The 24470-nt window shown below is 37.9% G+C and overlaps 1 protein-coding gene across 1 annotated transcript in view; it reads right to left on the bottom strand.

Moving 5' to 3' along the window:
• The window catches only part of LOC114650257 (uncharacterized), a 113860-nt gene that overhangs the window by 76931 nt on the left and 12459 nt on the right, over positions 1–24470 (bottom strand). The window contains exons 3-7 of the mRNA XM_028799782.2: positions 19804–19929; positions 17047–17199; positions 12534–12713; positions 7278–7452; positions 3883–3990 (exon numbers count right to left, since the gene is read on the bottom strand). Coding sequence (XP_028655615.2) covers positions 3883–3990; positions 7278–7452; positions 12534–12713; positions 17047–17199; positions 19804–19929 — 742 coding nt within the window. The remainder of the gene's footprint in view (positions 1–3882; positions 3991–7277; positions 7453–12533; positions 12714–17046; positions 17200–19803; positions 19930–24470) is intronic.

The raw sequence follows: 24470 nt of genomic DNA, 5'->3' as shown, positions 1-24470 counted from the left end.
GGGTAGTTGGAGCGAGTCGCACCTGCACGTGTGGGTGCGATCATTCTCAATTGCTTTATTGGCTTCCTGTGGCATGTGATTAAGGCGCTGCGGCCACAGAGGCACGGGAGTGTGTATATATACCGGTCGACACCAGGAAAAGGGGGGATGGATCGTGAAATAAGGGATAGATTGCACTATCCCCTGGCTTCATTACAGAATCGTCCTCATTTGTCGGCTCATCTCGGTGACGTTACCGGCAGTGTCAGGTTCAGGGCTCCCAAATGCAAGATGGGAGCATGAAGCGGACCTGCATCGTCACACTCACTAGCACTTCTGCTTCTTCAGACATCTGAGAACAGCTCACATTTCTCCATCTGTTCTCATGAACTTCTACAACTACGCAGTGGAGTCCATTGTTTTTGGCAGCATCACATCTTGGTGTGGCACCTGCTTGGCTCAAGATGGTATCGCACTGCAGAGGGTGGTGAAGGTGGCACAGAATTTTACTGGCACCCAGTTGACTGCCATTAATGACATATACAACACTCACTGCTTTAGAAAAGCAATCAGGAAAATGAAAGACCTCAGACATCCAGCACAGCTAATTTTCTCACTTGCACCTCTGAGACGGTTTCTACCCCCAAAGTCAAAATGTTACTGAACAGCCAGTCATAAGATATTAAAAAAATATTGTAACATCACAAACACTGTACACACATACAGTGAATTCAGAAAGTATTCAGATCCCTTCACTTTCTGCACACTTCATTGTGTTTAAATATGGAAGTCATTTTAAATGGATAAAATTGCCATTTTTGTCCATCAATCTGCACTCAATAACATATAATGAAAAACTGAAAACATGTTTTCTGAAATGTTTGCAAATTTACTAAATATCAAAAACTGAAAGCTCTCGGTCATATACTGTAAGTTACTCAGAACCTTTGCTGTGGAACTTTAAATTGTGGTCAAGTGCATCCTGTTTGCTTTAGTCATCCGTGAGATACATATGTCTAGAACTTGACTGGAGTCCAACTGTGGCAAGTTAAATTAATTGGACAGTTTAGAAAGGTGCATGCCTGTACATTTAAGGCCCCACAATTCATACTGCATGTCAGGACAAAAACCAAGCCATAAACTCCAAGGAACTCTCTGTAGACCTCCGTGAAAAAACAGGCCAAGGGTATAAAACCATTTCTAAAGCATTGAGTGTTCCCAAGAGCACAATGGCCTCAATAATTGTGAAACAGAAGATGTTTATAGCCACCAGAACTCTTCCTATAGTTGGCTGTCCGGCCAAACTGGCAAGAAAGCAAAAAGGGCCTTGGTCAGGGAGGTGAAAAAGAATGCAGTAACATTCATGGGTCAACACTGAGCTTATCTCAAAGAAGTTGGATAGAGATACCATCTGCAAGATGAATGCGAGTACTTAAGTGTAAGCGTGACAGTTGTACTAGTTTTGGGCAATGCAAACAGGTTAACTGGAAATGAAATGTCAGTTACTGACAAAGAAGCAGCTAAAGCTTATACAACTGGTAGAAAAGTGCACACTACATATAGTCAACCTCACCTCAACATACTGGTCAGCTCAGGAAGTAGGCTCCTTGGTGTCAGATACTGTGTAGCCCTCTAACAATACAGGCCCCAAACCATTATGTGATTTGTTACATTATATCAGTCTATTTACACTAGAGCACCACAGGCTAGCTCAATGTAACTTAAGCTTGCAAATTAATTATCTTTTTTCTTAGATGCATGCTCGCAACTAACTACTCAAACTATTCGGCATTTCAGAGACAGTGGGTTCAATGCATGAAATGATACTACCAAATTATTCAGGAGACCAAACAGTAGACTATAACACTCAATTGGAAAATGAAAGATACCCAGTCGGGTATAACTGGGAAGAACCACCTGCTGGAATGGAAAGTAATTTCTGAAGTATTGTTGTATTGCAGTGCACATTATCAGTTATCCATAGCAAACACCTATTTTATGAGAGGCCTCAGAACCAAGAATCAGATTCACTTGTAGACGCTGTGAAAGAAAAATGAACTGCTTTCAAGCTACTAAGGGTTAAAAGCTGACAAAGCTGTTTTGCTATAATGGCAGGTTATTCATACAGGCATCTGTCATAAGACAAGCTGCAGTAAGCTGACCAAGGACAACTTCCTCTTTAGGAACGCGTCTGTTAGACACAGGAATGATGACCTTTCCTTCTTTAGGGTCCATCTGACACATACACAAAACAGAAACAGATGGTTCATTTGCATAATAAAATGAAATGCTTAGGTAAACGATGTTATGCTTTTTGATAAGTAAGGGGATGGGGTAGGGAGGAAAAAAACATAAAGCCGACAAAAAAGGGGAATCTGCATTCTTCTGTCTTGCAAAACATGAATCCATGTACTCACCGGTGCCTGAATAAAGACTGATTGATTGAACTATTCCTGTCTTCTTTTGGGGTTTCTTCCATAACACTCAAGTGTGCTAGTGGGATACTAAGGGTGTTCTGTGAATGCCTTGTAACGTGTTCAAACTCTCACCTGCTCAAATGTTTTTGCCACACTCTTGATAAGGTTTAAGAAATGGAGTCTAAATTAACTTTTTTAAATGCTTCAGTACTGGAGGGAACTGCAAGGAGTTCTGACCAAATGATTGCTATTAGTTCTCAGAACAAGAAGGTGACAAAACTGGTGAGGGAAATGGTCAAGTTAAAAAAAAAAATTAGCGGGAGCGTTTTCATATCAAATTAAGAGAAATCACTGGGCCAAAAACAAAAACTGCAGCTGTGGCAGTGACCAAAATGAAGGCCTGGTTATGGGACGAGTTTGGTAAGGTCATGAAGAAAGCTTTCCATGCCATCTTAAAGAATCTCTAGCTAACTAGTTCATGACTGAGGAATGGCAGACTACCCATCAGCAACGGTAGAAAAGTAATAACTGTATCGGCACAGGCATTCAAGTTTAACTCCATTGTCAAAAGTATGCAGTGCTATAGGATTCTCATATGCATGCCTCTCACATATTAGTGACAGCAGTATTTCACACAGGAGAGTGTTACAGTACTGCCATCTTTAAACATAAGGATTCAGAGTGTGAAAGCAGCTGGACGAGACACATAAGACTGGTGGACATAAGGTGGATATAAATCATCAGCCTCCTCAATTATCTGACCTCGTCTTCTGTTGGTGATTGAAAAACAATGTGACTTTTTTGTTCTGGGCTTTCTGACACTGGCCACAAAGAAAACCAGACATGAGTAAACCTCAGCTCAACTAACAGAGGAAACCAATTAGTTTCCAATGTAAAAAACAAATCTCCAAAAGTTGAAAAAGTTTTGCAAGCAGTGTTAACATGAGTGGTGTCTGAGGAATTTGCACACCACAGCTGCTCATCATCTCTGAGCCAGTAGCAGTGGCAGGAGGTAAAGCCCTGATTTCTGGCCAATCACAAGAGGAAGTACACTTGGTCACCCAGCTTATAAAATAACAAAATCAAATTTGGATAGCATACCCTTGGTGGTATCATTCTTCAGCATTTTCTTTTTTCTCTGTTTTGTGAGATACACAAAAGACACCAAACTGTTTCCTGCAGGCCAACTGGTTAATAATTCTAGCCATTCATTAGTCACAGCATTTTGTGTTCCCAGTACCCTTTACAAGCACCAGACTTCCCACAACCCTTAACTGGATAAATGGGTTGGGCTTGGAAAATTGAAATCCTCTGCTGAGCTGCATTTTAATGTCTTTTGCAAAGAGACTGGGATATCTGTCTGGAACTGAACTCTGCCCAAATGAAGCAGTGCACAAGTGAAACAGTTGCCATCGAACGCAAGGAATTATTGTTAACATTAATCTGTCAAATTGTTTAAGAAAGAAAAAAATGACAAACTCCTTACCATGAGCGTGCCTAATAGAAGAAAACTCCGGCATAGGCCAATGTTTTTCCTGTGCAATTTCAAGAAGATGATTCTTGTTCTTAACTACAGGAACACTGAAAATTGGCTCTGAAAGACATAATTCAAATAAATATTCAGAGATCTTCAAAACCAAGTTTACATTTACCCACCAACCCACCCTGTACTCATGTAATACAATGGAATTTTAGCTGGACGTAGCACCATGCACTGAGGAGATGTAGTTGTATGCACCGTTGTTTTACTGAATCTGTAAATGTATTCTCTTTTTTTTGACTTGTACTTTACAGTGTAGCAGGTTTACTTATTTATACATCTTGATGAGCATTTAGTATTTAATCACTGAATTTAGCACACTGAAAAAATAAAACAGTAAATATGGCATGACCTTACATTTAGATTAGATTAACGTTTTGACTCCCATGGGGAAATTCAGATGCATTTAGCAGCAGAAACATAATAAACACAGATACAGACTCACAGGGCAGATAATACAGCCAATCAATTAATCAACAACTTGATAAATAACCTTAATGAGTACATCGGGAGGAAGCACTGAATTGCCTAATAGCAGTAGGCAGAAAAGACCCTCAGACGTACTTCATAGCACAACATGGTGGAATGAGCCTGTGGCTAACTGTGCTCCAAGAGAGGATGGAGGGGATTTGTCATGATGGCATCCAATTTTGCCACCATCCTCTTTTCTACAACAGTTTCCAATGTGTCCTGGGTTCACCCTGTGATGGAGCAGGCTTACCTTATAGGTTTGTTCAGGCATTGTGCTTCTTGTGAGCACAGGTTGCATCCCTAAGAGAGTGCAGTGTAGAACAACACACTGGATACTATGGACTGGCAGAACATTTACAGAATCTTGCTGCACACATCAAAAGACCTGAATCTCCTTAGGAAGTACAGTCTGCTCTGGCCCTTCTTATACAGCGCCACTGTGTTGTCAGTCCAGTCCAGGTTGTTGTTTATATGGACCCCTAGCTACTTGTAGTTCTGCATCATTTCTGTGTCCTCCTCCTCCTCCTCCACCACCAGCTCTTTTGTCTTGCTGATGTTGATTTGCAGGTTATTGTCCCTGCACCACAAGACAAAGTCTTCAACAGCCTTCCTGCACTCTTACTCATCTCCATTATTAATGCAGCCTATGATGGACAAGGAGTCAACTGAAAATTTCTATGCATGGCAAACGCTGGTATTGTGCCGGAGGTCTGATGTGTACAGGGTGAACAGGAAGGTAGTCACAGGACAGTTCCCTGAGGTGCTCCAGTATTACAGACAACCATTTTTGAAACACAGTCCTTGAGCCTAACAAACTGCTGTCTGTTGATCAGGAAGTCCATGACCCAGGAGATGGTGGGGGCATCAAGATTCACAGCCTTGCACTTTTTCCTCTGTTGATGAGTCAGAATTATGTTAAAAGCACTGGAAGAGTCAAAGAACATTATCCTAGCTGTGATGCCGGCTTTGTCCAAGTGGAAGTCTGCTCTGTGGAGCATGTAGATGACAGCATCCTCCACACCTATATATGTCTGATAGGCAAACTGAAGAAGATTCAGATGTTCTGAGATCTGGGCTCATGGCTGTTTTTGGACCAGCCTCTCAAAGGTCTTTATCATGAAAGAAGCAAGAGCAACTGGTCTAAAGTCCTTGTGATCACTGGAATGTCCTATCTTTGACAATGGGACCACATAGGATGTTTTCCACAGCTAGGGAACCTTCTGCAAATTCAAAGAAAGGGAGAACAGGTGTTGAAGGACCCCGCAGAGTTGACTGTCATGTTTTCAGCCCCATGAGGCTGATTCCATCCACCCCTAAAGGCTTGTTTATGCAGAGTTTTCCCAGCATTCTCCTCACATGATCAGCAGAGATACACAGTCCAGGGACTAGAGGTGGGTTGGAGACCACAGGTGTGATGTCATTGTAGGGGAAGTTCGTATAGTGTGCAAATGGCGGTTAGGATTCCTGAACCTCCTCAGCTTGCACACAGGAGCAAGCAATGTTGAGGGAGGACTGTACTGATAAGAATGAGTCAAACCTGTTGAACAATTAGTTCCATTTGTTAGCTCTGTTGTTGTTCCCTTCATCTGCATGTTGTAGAGCCTGCTTGTAAGCCAGTGACAATCCTTATCCCATTCCACACTTCTTTCATATTTCTACTCTAGAAAAGAAACCAAGAGTGGTGGGATGATACTGGATTCTTAGCTTATTTGATGAGCCACAATTGCTGGATAGGTAGATAGTTTATTCATCTCTGCAATGTGACCTACTAACAAAAGTTCACTTTGGAGTGGTCTAAGGTGGTTTAACTGAGACACATTTCTCTTGATATTATATTTTTACGATATGACCTGTGAATCCTTCATGTTAACAACTCATTTTAACATTGTGTCACTATGCTACAATGCACAGAGGTAAATTGCCAATCTACTGATGTTTGATAAGAGTTATGAACACCAAAAGATGCCTTTATTAAAGTGTTACATAACAGTAAAGGAGTGATAGATGCATTTTTGCAGTACCTAAACTAAAGTGTTACCAATGATGTATTTGATAAAATATCCAACATCTTTCCAGCTTCACTTTCTTCACTGACACTGACACATCATCTTCAAGAATTTTTTGATATTTATTTGATTTAATTCTTCCTTTTACCCACACAGGATTTTATTTGCCACTGCTAAACAACCACTAGGCATAATATATTAAAGATAATGCTCAATGCTCAACAAATGCTTCACCTGTTTTTTTACAATAAATCTTTTAAAATAGCGGCCCAGCAACAGTTCTCCACATCACAGCAACAAAGCCAAAAAATAAAAAATGGTGTTGGGAAAGACGCAGAAGTAATTTAACTACTTTAAATAAATTTTAAACAGAAAACTAACCTCAGATTTAAAATCTGGGCATTTCAAAACCTAGAATGATGCAGAAAACAACAGAAAAACATAACATAATACTTGGAAAAAAATTAAATCAGAGCTCCCCCAGCTCTGAAAACTGTATTAACTCCTCTTCTTTTATATGACACTAAGTCTCCTTCTCCCTGGCACATACACATGTCTGTAGCCTTCCTGTGGGGATATTACTAGTTTTTATATGATATCATGCATTCCTGTTTGATAATGACTGATACTGATATTATATTACTGTTAGGAAGATATGTCTATTTATACCTAGTTGTGTACTTCCATCTCCACTTCCATATTTGTTATTCTTGATAATAACACACTGAGAAATTTCTTTCACAATCAAAATCATCAAGGAACACAACAAACTTAGCTGCATGGCCTACTACTTTACTATTATAAGTGAAATTTCATCACATGACCATGGTTTGGTGCTCTAGAGACACCTGCCGCCTTTCTCACCGTCAGATATTTTTTCCAGTCTGCCCACCTTCACCTCCAGAACATCGAGCTGTTCATCATGCTGCGTCACCTTCACCTGAATTTCATCCAGTTTAGCCATGTATGGATTCAGCAGCTCCAGCAGGTCTTTGTTATTCTCTAGAAATTCCTTCAGTTCACAGAGCTCTTTTTGATTCTGAAAAAAAATATTATTTTTCTAATTTTATATATTAGCATTCAGTTTACAGTTAACAAAAGGCAACATTTAACTTTAAACAATAAAAATCATTATGTGGAGAAGTCTTAGCTCATGAATTGGTACTGTCTGTCAAAGTGTGAAAACAACAGAAATCCTTTGGGCAGCTGCAATCAGAGCAAGTGTTCAAAAAACAGTCAAGAATTACTTTATAACATATGAAATATCCACAGACAGCAAGAAACATTTACTCTCTTCTTATAGCAGAAACTGGGAAATGGAAGCAATGAGTAGTAGGGCTCCTTTTTATAGCTGTAATATGAAACATATGTCATTTGTATATATTATTTCCATGTTAATAAATATTTGTTATATTTTACATGTTTCAAAACTGTAAAATGCACTGACAAAAATTTTTCAAAGAATTCTTTATATATAAAATTTCAATCAAATTAAATACTGTATATTCAATGCAGGATGTGATGATCAGAGAAGTGTGTTATTCAAGTCTACTTCTTAACTGCAGCTGACGTTGTCAACTGATGAACTATCAGTAGAAAGGCAGCTATGGCAGAAAGAGGCAAAAAAAAAGAAGCATAAAGGAAAAAAAACTAAACAAAAATAGCAATAGTGACAGTTAAACCTCAGTGAGTAGTGTTTTAGAGATTAATATCCTATGCAAAATTGTTTCTACAGTCAGCCTAAAATGTATGTCACTGGCTAAAATGCACAGTGGACTCTTCAAAGTATCCTATTCAGGATTTAGCACGATAAAGGTACTATAAAAGAGTCCAAAAGGGCACAGCAATTCTCTTTGATGTCAATATATTTCATTGCAGATATAATGATTTTTAAAAAGTAAACTATTAATGATTGTAAAATTTCACTTTAAATCTTCCAGTGCAATAAAGCAGTAAGACTACTGTGGTTTTATCTTTGGTAAGTTATTATTGTTTTCTCCTCTAATGGCTGTCACAGATAACATTATTCAAGCAGTTTCTTTCTCTATCAGGTTGTACCTACAGGAAATGCATCAAATTTGGCAAATGCCGACATCTCAGTGGTCGCAAAAAAATCCTGTGACAACCAACAGAAAAGTGTAAGGCTGCATGTATTACAGTATTCTTGAACATTTCATGTATTTCATTAAGCGAGTTTGGTAATGCTATGTTATGTTATGCATTATGACATAAATTTGAACTTTGCCTTGTATTTAATGAAAAATAAACCAAGGCCTAATTTTTTTAAAGACATTAAATTTAATCCAGTAAAAATTGCATCCAAGATACTAATTACAAATAACTTTTTTCACACAAAAAAGTCATGTACACTACAGGTCAAAAGTTTGGGGTCACTCAGAAAATTTCATGTCATTGATAGAAATGGATACATTTTTTAACAAGATATCATTACATTGATTTTTAAAATACTAGGGAGCTCTTCCTCTGCTCGTTTCGCTCGCCACATTGTGGCTCAGCTGCTTATGTATGAGGAAGTGGATGTACAATTTAAACAGATTGTTATTTTCATGGGAACTGTTACATATGCATGATAGACCTATTTTACAGCAAGTAATTAACTATATTAAAAAACAGTAAAACAAAATAAATTGAAAGAAAATTATGTTTCATGTTGCATTAGAGGTATTCATTGCGTTTTATGTTTTCATTCTGTTTAGCTTTGAAATTAACACGCAAATACTTTTTAAACTTACACTTTTACTGTAAAACTTCAGTAAAAACAATATTAGGAACTAACTTTTTGTCAATATCGTTTTGAATTTTGTTTCCGTGTTTGGTGTTACATTGTGACAATGCAACGTATAACTGCCCGTGAGTGAATATTGTTTCTTTCTCTCTAATAAATAAACTGACTTTTCGAATGTTTGTCCCTGTGATTTGTTAATTGTCATAGCAAAAGCTATTCTAACGGAAAACTGTATATGTTTTACTATGAATGGCATATCAAGATTTCTTTTGGTGTCTGATGTTATCCGCAGAAGATGTACTACATAAACTTCTTGTTGCCTGTTAAAATTTTACATGTCAGAATTGTCCGACCAATTTTGAATACAACTAATCTTGTCCTATTGCAAAGCCCATCATTCATACATAAATTACGCAGTATCATTACGATACATCCTTCTTTCAACAGTAATTCGGCCGGTGGAAGACCGGACAGTGTTAACGTTTGTAGATATTCTACGGGACATTGCAAGTTGATGTTTTCATCTTCCACAACATCACCACCAACTGTTTCATCATAGTCTATTGATACGCATTTAACCAATTTGCCGTGTAATCGATCAACAAGTTTCGCTTCAATTCGTTTGACTTCATCGTTTCTCAGTGCTAGGATTGCCCGTGTACTCATTTCTTCTGTTGATAACCCTTCAGGATGAAAGTCTTTAATAAGATTTGGACATAATATGTCTTCTTTTATTGGGAACTTAAAGTGAAGAAAACGTAAAAATCTATAAGAGCTGAGAGCGCAGGAACTGTGTCTGACAAAAGCATTCACACGAATGAGAGGTGAAAGGACCGTGGGCATTGGTCGTTAACCTGAAATGGTTGAGAGGAGGGCAGGACTTGAAAAAATCTCTTGGAAATAGTCTTGTCTCGTCTCATGTCGTGTCAACTCTCTTAGTTTATCCTTAATTAGTTATGTGTTAATTCTAATTGGTTATTAGAGAAACCGTTCTAACTGCATTAGCACCACTGAAACCTGCTATGACGTTCACGTCTGTCACAAAGTACTGCCATTCCTAAAGTTCTAGGTTCAGAAATAGCTAAAATGAAATTTCTTGGGAAAACATGTTGGTATATTGTTTTTTGGGAGAATGGAAGTAATTCCACGTGACAGACTGCCAAGAAGATGAAGATTTCATACAAATGTATCTACTGCTGAAGAGGGTGAACTGGATCTGACCAGGACAGAAAAAGAAGGTGAAGACCCAGATGGGCAACTACATAAGAGGATAAGAGAGTGTGTAGTTTGAGGAACAAATGTCTTAAACATCCTCAGTTGTTTTCTTCACTAAATTGACACCAAATACCAGTATCATCTGCCAAGGAGAAAAGACTACACCAGGATGCTGACCTGAAAGAAGTTGATCATTAGGACACTGAAGGAATTGCTGCTGAAAATGGGGCTTTGTCACCATATGTGAATAATAAATTACAAATCAGTCATTTCAAGCAGTAACAGCCATTATACACACTAGAAATGCCTTAGCTATATTTTTAAATCAATTTAATGTTATCCTGATAAAAATGGTATCAATTTCCCTCAAAAACATGTAACTTTCTGGGTGACTCCAAACTTTTGACTGATGGTGTAAATATGGAACAAACTATATACTAGAGCCATGCTGCTGAATTAGAAAGCTTTACAAAAAGTGTATTTAAACACTATTATAAGGGTCTAACTTCTCTGAATGTTCAGAAAAACCATCTCTACACTGCATGGTTAAATCCTTTGCTGTTCCACATGTTTTTTTTTTTTATAAGGTTTGTGGACCTGAGAACATAACTGATTGGGTAAGGATTATCTCAGATAAGCTGATGTGTGTTTTGTGCTCAGTACAATGACATTATGAATTTTACTACAGTACATTCTTGTTTATCACAGTGCTACTGAGTGTTGCCTTGTTGCATGTTAGTTAGAATTGCACTGTATTCTGTAAATGTCACAATACTACTACTGTGTCTTCTTATGGCATATCAAAATAGCAACTGATATGAAGTTATTTATTCTCTTACAGTATTAAAACCTTCTACTGTTCCTCTTTTTATTCTTGTTTTTGTAAACATTGCACAGAGAAACAGTTGTTCAAGTCTGTCTTCATACCTCATTCCTAGCAGTCCTAGAATTAACCTATTAGTTTTCTCTGGACCTTTTCTGGCACTAGTTTGTCCTTATTGTGATGTAAAGAACAAAACTGCATGAGATGTTCCAAATCAGCCTCACAAGAGCATTATACAGCTTTTAATGACTTGAGTGGCATGATGCCATGTCTGTTATGACTGCTGTCTCACGGCTACAGCAGACTGTGTTTGAATTCAAAGCCGTTCATTGCTTGTACTTTTCTTAGCATTCTCCTGATGTTTATGTGGGTTTTTCTCCAAAGACATGTATACTAGGGTAATTCCCAATACTAAACTGGCACTGCATGAACAGGTGTGCCCTCCAGTGGACTGGCAGCTTATCCAGGATTGCTTACTGTCTTCTTTCTATCAGACAGTATTTGGACAGTCCCTATGTGTCCCTATGACTGGGCTAACTGGGATTAGTAAATGACTTACCACATTATTAAGTAATGGATTGTGGCCATTTTAATAAAAAAAAAAAACTGTATCAAGCATCTATATTGTTTGTCTGCATTTATCTGAATATTAAAATTGACAGTGGCAAGGTAACAAATAGGGGAAAAGGCAACCTTTACAAATTGACTTTTTATGAATGAAAATTCATTTTAACATAAATTGCAGTCTTAGTCAGCAATAGTTACACATTCTTTAGAATAGGAGGTAAATCATTTTTAAAATTCTGCAAGAATAAATTAAAATAACACTATGCTCTGCCACAGTCCAGTCCTTTATTTAATGGTGAAAACAATAAAATTTTAAGTGAAATTTTCTTCTTATTTAAAGTATTATTACAAGGACAACATGCTATTATACTAACGTTAAACTGCCACAACTAATTGCCTTAGTAAATATAATACAGTAGAGTATCAAAGATTAAAAGAGATCTGAAAAGAAACTGATTTCTTATTTTAATCACAGCATGCACCAAACACATAAAATCCAACGCTAACTTTGCTATTATAATGGCATTATAATATGCTTGAAGTGTTGAATTTGAATAGGTAAGCTGGTATTGTGTTGGCTTTTTGATGGCTGCACTGAATTTAATTACTGTCTGTGTGATAATATAATCATTTACATAACGTGATGGATATTTAGCAAAAGAAGAAGATGTGATTAAAAATGGCGATGACTGACACACAATGCAGAGTGTGTGCTTTGCACTTCATTATGATTTTATTCAATGGCAAAGATGACAAAGAAAGCACTTACAACTGCGCCATCTTTGGTTTCTTCCAGCCTCAATGTCAATATTTCAATCTTTTCCTTCAGTATCTGTTGTTCCAAATCATGAAGCTTCTGTTTGTCCAGTACTGAGCTAATGACCTGCATTCCATCTGGTAGCTCAGGCTTCGTTTCTTCGAAGAATAAATTCAGTTCAGTTGTCTGCAGCTACAAGAGAAACCACTTTCATCATTACTTTGAAATTAGTGCCTATAAAAAGGTTTGACATTTTATTCTTATACAACATTGAATCACTCTGGATTTAAGTTAACTTTCTTGACCCTGATCAGAAAACTCAATGTCAAAGTGAAAACAGATCTAAATTAATTACAAATATAAAACACATATAACAGATCCCATATGTATTCATCCCCATTAAACTCTCACTTGTGCAGCCAATTAATTTTAGAAGTCACATCATTAGTTCAATGAAGATCACCTGTCTGTGGTTGTAGTATAATTGCACTTTTACGTGGAAGGTCCACCTTGTGGTACGTCAATATGGCGGCTTAACCTAAACCATGAGGACAAATGAACACCCTAAGCAACTCTGAAATAAAAGTAATTGAAAAGCAGAAGTCAGGGGGTGGATACAAGAAAATATCCAAGTCACTAAATATCTCTTGGAGTTCAGTTAAATCAGTCAATAACAAATGGAAAGAGTATATCACAGCTACAAATCTGCCAAGAGCAGGCCACCCACTAAAACTGAGTGATCATGCAAGAAGAAGACTTGGTGAGGGAGGGCACTGAGAGAACTAAGAGAACTCTGAAAAAGTTACAAGCCACAGTGACTGAGACTGGAGAGACTGTGCAGACAACAACTGAAGCTTGGGTGCTTCACCAGGTACAGCTTTATGGGACAGCGGCAAGGAGTAAGCCGCAAAGAAAATGCACATAACTTCTCAAATTTTACCAGAAGGCACACAGGAGACTCTGAGGTCAGCTGGAAGAAGGTTCTGTGGTCTGATGAGACCAAAATAAAGCTTTCTGGCATGTTTAAACATTGCACATGATCTAAAACACAGCATGAAGCATGGTGGTGGCAGCATAATGCTGTGGGAATGCTTCTATACAGCAGGCCATGGAAGGCTTGTGAGGCTAAAAGGTAAAATGAATGCAGCAAAACCTGATACAATCTGTAAGAAACCTGCGTCTAGGGAGAAAAGACAACAGCCCAAGCATAAAGACATGGCTACACAGGAATGGATTAAAAACAACAATGTTAATGTCCTGGAATGGCTGAGTCAGAGTCTAGACCTCAACCCAACTGAGAATTTGAGGCTGTTCACTCATGTAACCTGACAAAGCTTGAGCAGTTTTGCAAAGAAAAACGGAGAAAAAATGTCAGTGTCTAGATGTGCAACACTGAGTGAGACCTGTGCACACAGACATAAGCAGCCAAAGGTGGATCTACTAAATACTGATTAAAAGGGAGTGAATGCTTATGCAATAAATTATTTGTATGTTTTATATTTGTAATTGCTTTAGACCACTTTGCAGAGATTTGGTTTAACTTGGACACTGAGGAGCCTTTTTTGTTGATTTGTGTCAAAATAGTCAAATGAAATTCACAGTTATTCAGTGCTGTATAACAATTAATTGCGAAATACTTTTTATAGGCATTGCATACATGTATACAGTACATATACACAAAACATTTGTCAAAATCTTACACTTTTGGAAGGACAAAACAATTATAGTACAAGTGCTTTCTATACACTGTTTAGTGCTCGCTCTAAAATGCTGTTAATTAAATACAATTTTTTTCGGTATTCATTGGCGAAGTTGCTTTTACAATATGTTAACCTTGTGATCTGACAAGAATTTCAAAACTTCATCTTGCATTAAAGTTGAAGAGCTTTGCTATTTGACAGAGCTGCATAGTACAGTTACTGGTTACTCCATATATATGCTCACTTAAATTATTAATTCTAATACATTATTTCCTCACAGGTGGCGCAGTGGTAGTGCTGCTGCTTTGCAGTAAGGAGACTGTGGAAGATTGTGGGTTTGCTTCCCGGTTCCTCTCTGTGTGGATAGCGCTTTGAGTACTGAGAAAAGCGCTATATAAATGTAATGTGTTATTATTATTATTTTTATTTCATATGTGTTCGAATAGGAGACAGCTTCAGGCAACAGTAATTACTCACCAAGCCAGAGGTTGGCGCTGTGTTCTAATGCCTTCTCTCTGCCTTCCTCTGCAGAATGGAAGATTGACAGCCATTCCACCACTGACGTCACTTCTGTTATCCGCCCTCCTGGACCCGCCCCTTCCTGTCTAAAGCCCGTATTACCGGTAGCGCAACCACTTTGAGTCCATTTCACTACTGAGGTCCCATCGGAAAGGACGTTATCAGCAAATTGTTGCATATCTTTCCTTGCTTTCTTATTTTTATTATATAGGGTCACCAGGGTGTTGAAGTTGTTTTGTCTCCTCTTTTCAATTATATTACATTGTAAATTACACTTTCCATTTTTACTTCTCGACTACCCCAAGATTTTATTTCTCAAATGATCGCAAACACCAAAATTAACTAGTTTTTCTTTATTTAATTGAGCACACCTCAATTCAGACATACAAGATACAGTATATGCAAACTAAATCTGTGTATTGGTATCTGCAGAAATTATCTTTTTTTTCCTAGTAGGGTAGTAGTAGGTGGTAAATCTGTGGAGTTTCTCCACACTGACAATGATGCTAAGGAGGCCAAATACATTAGGAATGTTGTGTTTTTTGAAAAATAAATACAAAAGTCAGTGTCACACCATTGGTAGCACACATAGAATAAAGTTACAGACCAAACTAGAATTCAGCTATCGGTCTCCCTATAAGAGGGTGGCTCACTAACGTCCTCACCTACCAGATATCATCGAGCATTACTTTTCCTCAACATTCCCTTCTCTCACTCTTCGTCTTGACCTTGGTTCTTCTTGGGCTATGGAGCAAACAAAATTAAAACTTTGCTTATGGCTTTTGTTGTTGCAACTCTGAGATGGCATAACCCTCACAGGACAAAGTCTCTTCCTATCTGCGCTCTGCCATCCAGTGGGTTGGTGCACTATACATTGCCTATTGCCAGTCCTCCTAGGCATCCATTTTAAAAGTGCACTTCTCTGCACTTATTCAGCCAGGAGGCCCCCTACCAGGTTTCCAAGTTTCACAATACCTGGTTATGATCAAAAATACACAATTACACAATTAGTTATAATTTTTTTCTTGTTTTTTCAACCTGCTGCCCCATAACTCAGCTTAACAAACCAAATGAAGCATACTCTTCTGAAGAAAAACAGTTTTCTTAGTTAGGGTGAAGGTTTTTAGTGTAGTTCTTGTCTGCAAATCTTAATTGTTTTTGTGATATACTGCATTGAACATTAGAATGTTACATTTGTGCAATCTAATACAATTTTAATAAATAAGAAATATGCTCTTATGAAGAAAATAGGGTGGTAGGCCTTTACTGACTGTGGTCCTATTTTATATATAAAGCTGAATGTATGCTTGTCCAGTGTGCACATTAAAGAATTTTAATCAAATACATGCTAATTTTTACAATTTAATATAAGCATATACTAAATGAAGTTGTAACAATGGATTATTAAAAGCATAAGGAAAAGGACTCAAAGTAACTAAAGGGTTAACTAAACGCAGCTTAAAACTTGGGCACATGAGGCTTTTGCCTCATCTAGAGGAGCCAACAAGATGGTTGCTAAGGTTAAAATGACGTAGACGAGTAATGAACACCCCCTTAAAAAGCGAGAACAAACTACTGTATTGAGAAGGCCCAAACTCCCCTATTATGAAGGGGTGATAAAATCAGTGGAAAAACCCGTAGGACATCTCTGTTAACGAAGCAATGTTTAGAATGATGGAAGAATCGACATGTATATGAAGTTACTGGTGGAAATAGATGATTGGATAAAATGATAGAATTCTGCATATTAAGAGGCAGATGATGTGATATATTACTGTAGATAAGGTAATGGTAACAGAAAAGTCTAAAAGGGAGTGAATTATATTGATTGCTCACTCCATGGACTGAGACATTTGTGCATATCTCTATACAAATAAAGACCCATTCTGCGTTTTCATCTGGTCTTGTGAATGACCTCTTTTGATAACAGAGGAAAGTTTTTTTCACTACAATATCCACAACTTTGCGCTTATCTCTGCCAAATTTGGCACAGATTCCCTATTTTTACATAGAAAGACCATAGGCTATGTTTCCTTCTGAAATTTCCCCCAGAGAACTTTTATTCAGAGCCCGCACTTGTGCTTTATAAGGGAAGTGACCAAGTGGGGACTTGGAACTGATAGGCAAAGTTGCTCCCTTACAGTGGGCTTTGTCAGTGAAATTTTGATTTGTGGCCTAACATTTTTTTCCTTGAGGAAATAAGTGACTGGACCTGCACTTTATGCCATCCCAGACAGTGCCGGGCATCCCCGCTATACCTTACAATTAATAAACCTGAGTCAATAACTTAGGGTCATCTTGCTTACCTTAACAATTTCATTGTCAATTTCTTTTAACTCAGGCACACGAGTCTGGAGCTCCTTAAGCACTGCTTGGACTTTGCTGATATGTGTCATCATGTCCTGAGTACTGACCTTCATTGTGGCAGAATGCATCATTTGATTTCTTACATTGGTCACCTGTATTACATTTAAATAGTTAGACATTTATAATACATATAGCAAACATCTATGTACCTTTGTGAGTAAAATTCATTTATCTGTAAATACTTTGTGCTGCCTACTGATGTCACATTAAGGGGCTCTTCCTTCGGAAAAGTATTCAGCACACAGGTCATACAAAAACAGCAATTTAACAGCATAAGATGAACCTGGGATTGTAACTGCCATCAAATTTAATTTCTTCACAGTTTATTCAAATCATTATAAAGTCCTATTTTTATAAGTAAACAACTATTGTTGTTGACAAAATAAGTGTTGGGAGGAACATACTTATAAAATGCCACTAGGTGTGGACTGTATTGTTGTGCATACGAAGTATTGAAGTAAACCAGCTGTAGGAAAACACAGCTGTGGTATCAAAAACCAAAGGAACATTTTAACTTCTTGTTACAAGCAAACTCAATGTAGATGTGCATCAAGGTAGTCCAGCTGGGAGCATCCCAGAGACGCCTACATGTCAAGAGACCTCAGTACTGACTAGTTTACAGGGAATTGTCAACATTTTCTCAATGTGAGGGTGAATGATGATGTTTGAAAATCAAAAGGAATTAATTTTTTTTCCTAACAATATGATACACCGTGTGTATGAATTGTATACCATGTGTGTTCAGGGGACATCTTCAGGGCTCCTCAAGCTCCAACAATACCACCCTGAACAGAAAGAGGGTTCTGTTGTTTACTGTTCCTTTATTCCCGCAGTTCCGAGGCTCATTCCTGAGAGGACTAGTTATTGAGTTTCACTTCCTGCCAATAGCTCCGCCCTTTCCAGGCCATTGATATATAAACAGCAGCCCAGCCGGAAATCAGCATTCAGTTTGGAACAAGCTTTGAAGCTTTGAGAGCTCTGAAGGCCACTTTAATTTGCTTTTCACCTTTGCCTGCCTTTTTCTTTGAACTCTTTTTACCAGTATTAAATGGGGTCTTCCATGTGGAACCCCAGACCTTTTTTGGAGTTAACGTTTCTTCCTTTTAAACCCTCAAAAGAATATATTTTGAACATTTTTAGTGCTTCATCTATACACATATACATATTATTACATAAAATTTTAGCATCGTGTTTTAGATATGATGGAGATGTATAAATAACTGTAAGAAAAAATAAAGCACACTGTGATAGGAGAGGTCCCTCAAGGTAGCCCTGCAGACCCAAAACAACTCCCAGGAAACACAAAGAAACAAAACTGTACTTTTCTTGCAAAAATAAATACATGGAGGGATGTACAAAAAAAAACAAGAAGATGAAGTCCTAGTACAAAGAGTCAAAAAAAAAGTCTGGTCCACAGCTTATTCACTTTCCAAGCACTCCCTTCATCTCCCATGTCCTGCTCTCTCTTTTTTCCTCTCTCCTTTCAGACTCTGATCCTTTGTCCCACTCTGTTCTCAAAGACCCTTTTACAATGTCCAAGCCCAAGGAGTTGGGGCTGCCTTAGGTTTGCTCCGAGGCCATCAGTCTAGGACTCTTTCTAGTGACTCTTAATGTCCCAGTAGCCCCAAGCCTTTAATTGCTCTTAAATCCTTGGGTCTCCTAAGCAGCTTCCCAGCCTGCACTATCAGTATAGCCCCATACATTCCCATCTGAGATTGTTTGTTCACTAGCGGCCAGGTGGTTTGGTCACATCTGCCCTCTTTTTCCTTCTTGGAAGAGAGTCCAGCAAACACTGGCATCTACTGAGTCACCTTTTCTTTAACAGTTTGGGGATAGGCTGCCACTCTTTCCCACATTTCCTGATGCCCCTGCCTGTTGTCTTTCCAGGGCACTTGCCACCCCACAACGGCCTCTGCATTCCCATGCAGACACAAACAAGACTTCTCCTGTAATTAGTATGGATGTGATTTTTCCTGCAAGATGCCTTCCATTGACATTTGCTCAGCTATGTTTCGAACTAGTGATGCCCTTGCCTTTAGCAATCACTTGCTAGCTGGGCACCTGCTCACAAAGTTAATTTCATCATAATAGTACTTTTTTAACTTTAAATGTCTTCTACTGCACTCTGAAGTATACAGTAGTCTTTCTCTTGACCACACACATGTAAACAGAAGACACAGATTGACATGTCTACATTAAAACAAAAAACTATCAATAATGCCTACAAGCAAGTTGCACTGGATAGATTTGCATTTAAGAAACTTTACTTGGATACTAAGAATCAAGTGCAATATCAACTAGACATTTCATCAGAAAAAAAAGATAAATGACAAAGAAATAATGATAAATGCTATCAGACACTAAGGCAGTACAAGGGTGCAGAGCTCTAATTTCAGTTCCAGGCCAAGCCATTATCTTTGGGGAGTTTGCACATTCTCCCTGGGTGGCAATTTTCCTCCTCTCTCCCAAAGATGTATGGGTCAGCATGACTGGCATCTGTAAAGCGGGCCCAAACAGGAGAGGCTGTGTAAGTGGCCACTGTAATAGGCTGACGTCTGGTCTGCTGGTGTTTTCCACCTTGCAATGATCCAGCAGATTATAAAACAAAAAAAACCTGATTGTTAACTGCAAAAACTGTCAAGATCATAGCAGCAAAGAAGACTCAATATGTTTAAGGTATATAGGAATTTCTTTACCTCTTTTAACCTTGTATTTTTCACCATGTTTGTAAAGTGTTTACAGTTGCTCATGTAGTTCAAGACAGCAGAAATATCAAATTCATTCACAGCGGAATGTTTCGTGTTCCCATTTGGCATATATACCTGTAGCAAACATTGAAGAGGGATGGAAATTAGAAACGTTTAATAAAACAAATAAAAATAATACTGACCCTAGCTCTAGACCAGGGGTCCTCAATCACAGTCCTGGAGGGCTGCAGTGGCTGCAGGTTTTTGTTCTAACCTGGTTGCTTAATTAGAAAGCAATAATTTAATTTCATGGCTTGTCAGTGCTTTAACTCTGCTATGTCAGGTCTTTCTCATATCCTAGATTTTCTTCCCCTTTCTAAGGATATCGTCAAAATGATTTTAAGGCTAAAATGGATGAGTAGATAGATAGATAGATAGATAGATAGATAGATAGATAGATAGATAGATAGATAGATAGATAGATAGATAGATAGATAGATAGATAGATAGATAGATAGATACTTTATTAATCCCAAGGGGAAATTCACATACTCCAGCAGCAGCATACTGATACAAAAAACAATATTAAAGAGTAATAAAAATGCAGGTAAAAACAGACAATAACTTTGAATAATGTTAACGTTTACTGAGTAATTCTCAGTCCTTCACTTTTTTCTCTTCACTTTCCTTCCAAGTATTTAATTAAACCCAATAGTGCATGATAAATACACACAGGTGTAAATGGCAACAAGCTAAATGGAGAAATGCTACTCTCTTTTGTCATTTGCATGTTATTTCTAATTAGGAGCAATTAAAAACGAAGAATACAGCTGTTTAAGACTAACATAAGCAATAAGGGTTCAAAATCTTAACAAGCGAGACAACTAAAGTGAAGCAGAAGTGTTACTTGAGCAATAAGTGCTTCTTATTAAGCAATTGGGTTGGAGCAAAAACCTGCAGCCACTGCGGCCCTCCAGGACCGTGATTGAGGATCTCTGCTCTAGACTGATTACAGTGCCTTTAAAAAGTATTCATACTCTTGGAAGTTTTCACATTTTATTGTTGACATCAATGAATCTCAGTGGATTTAATTTGGCTTTTCTGACATTAGAATAGAAAAAGACTCCTTAATGTCCACGTGAAAACATCTGTAAAGTGATCTAAATTCATTACAAATTTAAAACACAAAATAATGAACTAAAGAAATAGTCCCCCTCTTTGAGTCAGTATTTAGCTGATGCACCTTCACCAGCCATGGCAGCCTTGAGTTTGTGAGCACAGGTCTCTGTTGATCAGCTTTGCACATCTGGACACAGGAATGTTTCCCCATTCTTCTTTGCAAAACTGCTCACGTTCTGTCAGGTTACATGGAAATTGTGAGGGAGCTACCTTCTTCAAGTCCAGCCACAAATTACCAATCAGATTGAGGTCTGAACTCTGATGCAGTCACTCCAGAACATTAACATTTTCATTTTTAATTCTTTCTAGTGTAGCTTTGTCTTTTATGTTTGGGGTTGTTGTCTTGATGGAAAACAAAATTTCTGCCAAGGTGCAGGTTTCGTGCAGATTGCATCAGCTTTTTCTCCAGGATGTCCCAGTATTTACCCCCTGTCTTCACAAGCCTTCCCAAGCCTGCTGCTGAGAAGCATCCCCACAGTGTGAATCTGTCACCACCATCCTTCACATGTTTTTGATGATATGCAGTGTTTAGCTTAAGCCAAACATGGTGTTTAGACTGATGGCCAAAAATCTCCAATGTGGTCTCATCAGACCATTGACCTTTCTTCCAGCTGACTTTATGAGTCTCCTATGTGCCTTCTGGCAAACTCTAGCTGAGATGTCATGTGCCTTTCTCTTTGCCATTCTCCCATAAAGCTGCGACTGCTGATACACCCAGGCAACAGTTACTGTATGCACAGTCTCTCTAGTGTAAGCCGCTGTAGCTTGTAACTTCTTCTATTGGTGATCTTCTTCACTTGTCAACTCCTTGCACAGATTTACAGCTCTGCCGTACTCTTTCCATTTTTTAATGACTGATTTAACTGGACTCCATGAGATAAACAGTGACTTGGATATTTTCTTGCTTCCATCCCCTGACTTGTGCATTTCAACCACCTATTCATGGAGTATCTTGGATTGTTCCTTTGTCTTCAGTGTGTATGATAGGCCATGATTGTGTCTCACTGCATGCTGGACCTCCCAAGTACAGGAGCATTTATTCCACAATCAATTGAAACTCTCTGACTATATTAGACAAATGACCTCCACTGAACTAATTATGTGACTTCTAACCAACTGGCTGCACTAGTGAGGATTTAGGTGTGCGTGGAGTGTGTCATATTAAAGGGGACAAATACTTAATGGATCAGTTATTTTGTGTTTTATATTTGTGATTAATTTAGACCACTTTGCAGAGCTCTGTTTTCACTTTGACAATAAAATCTTCTTTTGTTGATCACTGTCAAAAAAGTCAAATTACACCTACTGCAATTCAATGTTGAATAATAATAAAAAGTAAAAACTTCCAAACAGGTGAATACATTTTATAGGCCATGGATGCTCAAAACACAGAGATTATTCTTGAGCATTTCACTTGTAAAGTGTATTACTTAAAGACATAAGCTTTTAAACTGAAATTATCATGGGACACAAACACTGACCAAACAACTTATTTTATGACTGGTCAAGGCATTTTTTAACTGAGAGCAACAATAGCATGGGGGCTAAATAAGAACCCATACACGTCTTCTATGTGTTTTTGTTTGCAGAAGTATGGCAGGACTGTTAAGAGAATTATTAGTTACTAACTGAAGGTGTCCTGGGTTGGTTTCCACCCACTCCTCCCAGAACAGGCACTAGCCACCATGACACTGAACTGGTCAAAGTATACATGATGGCTGGATGGGTAAATAAATACAAGAAAATGAGAAAAATGCTTCCATAGTTTTTCAAGACACAGTTTATCAATTGCTGTTCTTATTCAAACTAGCTGGCTAAAGTATGAGGAAAGGTTTTATTATACAGTATATATTTTGAAGATGACTCAATACAAAAATGTCACTTCTCACCTTATTTTATTTTACCACCCAAGGATGTATCCTGCAGTGTTATTTTATTTACTTTGGGACAGATTCCAACACAGCTTTTTCTACCACCTTATTTTTTAAAACTAGGGGGCTTTGCTCCCTGTTCACTTCGCTCACCAAACCCCCTGCCTGTGCTACGCACCAGCAACTTTGCGTCTCTGCCGCACGCATATGTGGATTTCACTTTCACTAAACAATAAAACTTTTAATTCTCGCGGATAGGCCTCTTCACTGGGGAGAAACACTACTTTTCCCTGATGGCAACATGAATTAGACGATCTACAAGTCTCCGACTTAAAGTTTAAAACCAAACAATATCTACATATTTCTGTCATATCACCTATGCCCATATATTCAATCTCTTTTCACTTTTACCTTTTCATCAATATCGCATTGAATTTTGATTCTGTGTTTGGAATTACATCGTGACAATGCAACTTATAACTGCCCAGGAGTGAATATTGTTTCTTTCTCTCTACACGAACTGTGTCTGACAATAGCATTCACACAAATGAGAAATGATTGAACTGTGTGCGTGGTTATAAGTGTTTTAGATGTGGGCAGGACTTTTCTAAATCTCTTTGCATAAATTCTTGTCTCGTGGGGCTTGAAATTTTCTCTCGCAGGATTTCACTTTCACCAAACAACAAATCTTTTAATTCTCACGGATAAGCCTCTTCTTTGGGAAGAAACACTACTTTTTTTTTCCCTGATGGCAACACAAATTAGACGATCTACAAGTCTCCGACTTAAAGTTTAGATCTGAACAATATATTCGATCTCTTTTTGCTGTTCTGTTATTTCAGTGAATAATAATTTCTGTTTGTTTGTGCTAATGCGATCTTTACTATTCTTTTTCTGAGACTTTCGAATTTTCAAACTTACATTATTTCTAACCTGCTCTGCATGTGTTACACACCAGCGTTTTTGGAATCTTTTAATTCTCGTGGATACGCCTCCTCATTGTCAAGAAACACTCCTTTTTTTCCCTGATGGCAACACGAATTAGACAATCTACAAGTCTCCGACTTAAAGTTTAAATCCGAACAATATATTCGATCTCTTTTTCGCTGTTCCGTTATTTCATAGAGTAATAATTTCCGTTTGTTTGCGCTAATGCGATCTTTACTATCCTTTTTTTGAGACTTTCGAATTTTCGTACTTCCATTATATCTATCCTGCTCTGCATGTGTACCGCACCAACGTTTTTGAATTCTTTACGACATTCTACTTTCTCATCTACTCTTTGTCTTTTATTTCCAGCCCCAGGCCTGGTTAAATCTCTTGGCGTCTCGCAGGACGTGAAAGTGTCTCTCTGAGGAAATCACGCCTCGTCTCCTTCCAAGATATTTTTTATAATAGAGAGATGTAGCTAAATAGATTAAAGAATAAAACAAATGCTTATATGCAGAACATCTGACAGCCAAAGCATAAATTGTAATGTAAAAGCCTTTTCTGAATCTAAAGTCCTCAAAATAAATACATTTTTTTTCCTTAACATTTACATACCCTGACTAAGAAGTTAAGGCTGAAAACAAGACAAACATTTTGATTATGATTATAAACTTTGAATGCAGAGTCATTACAGTG

The sequence above is a fragment of the Erpetoichthys calabaricus genome, chromosome 4, assembly GCF_900747795.2.
Source record: "Erpetoichthys calabaricus chromosome 4, fErpCal1.3, whole genome shotgun sequence".
NCBI classification, from domain to species: domain Eukaryota; kingdom Metazoa; phylum Chordata; class Cladistia; order Polypteriformes; family Polypteridae; genus Erpetoichthys; species Erpetoichthys calabaricus.
This window is presented reverse-complemented; position numbering and strand designations above follow the sequence as displayed.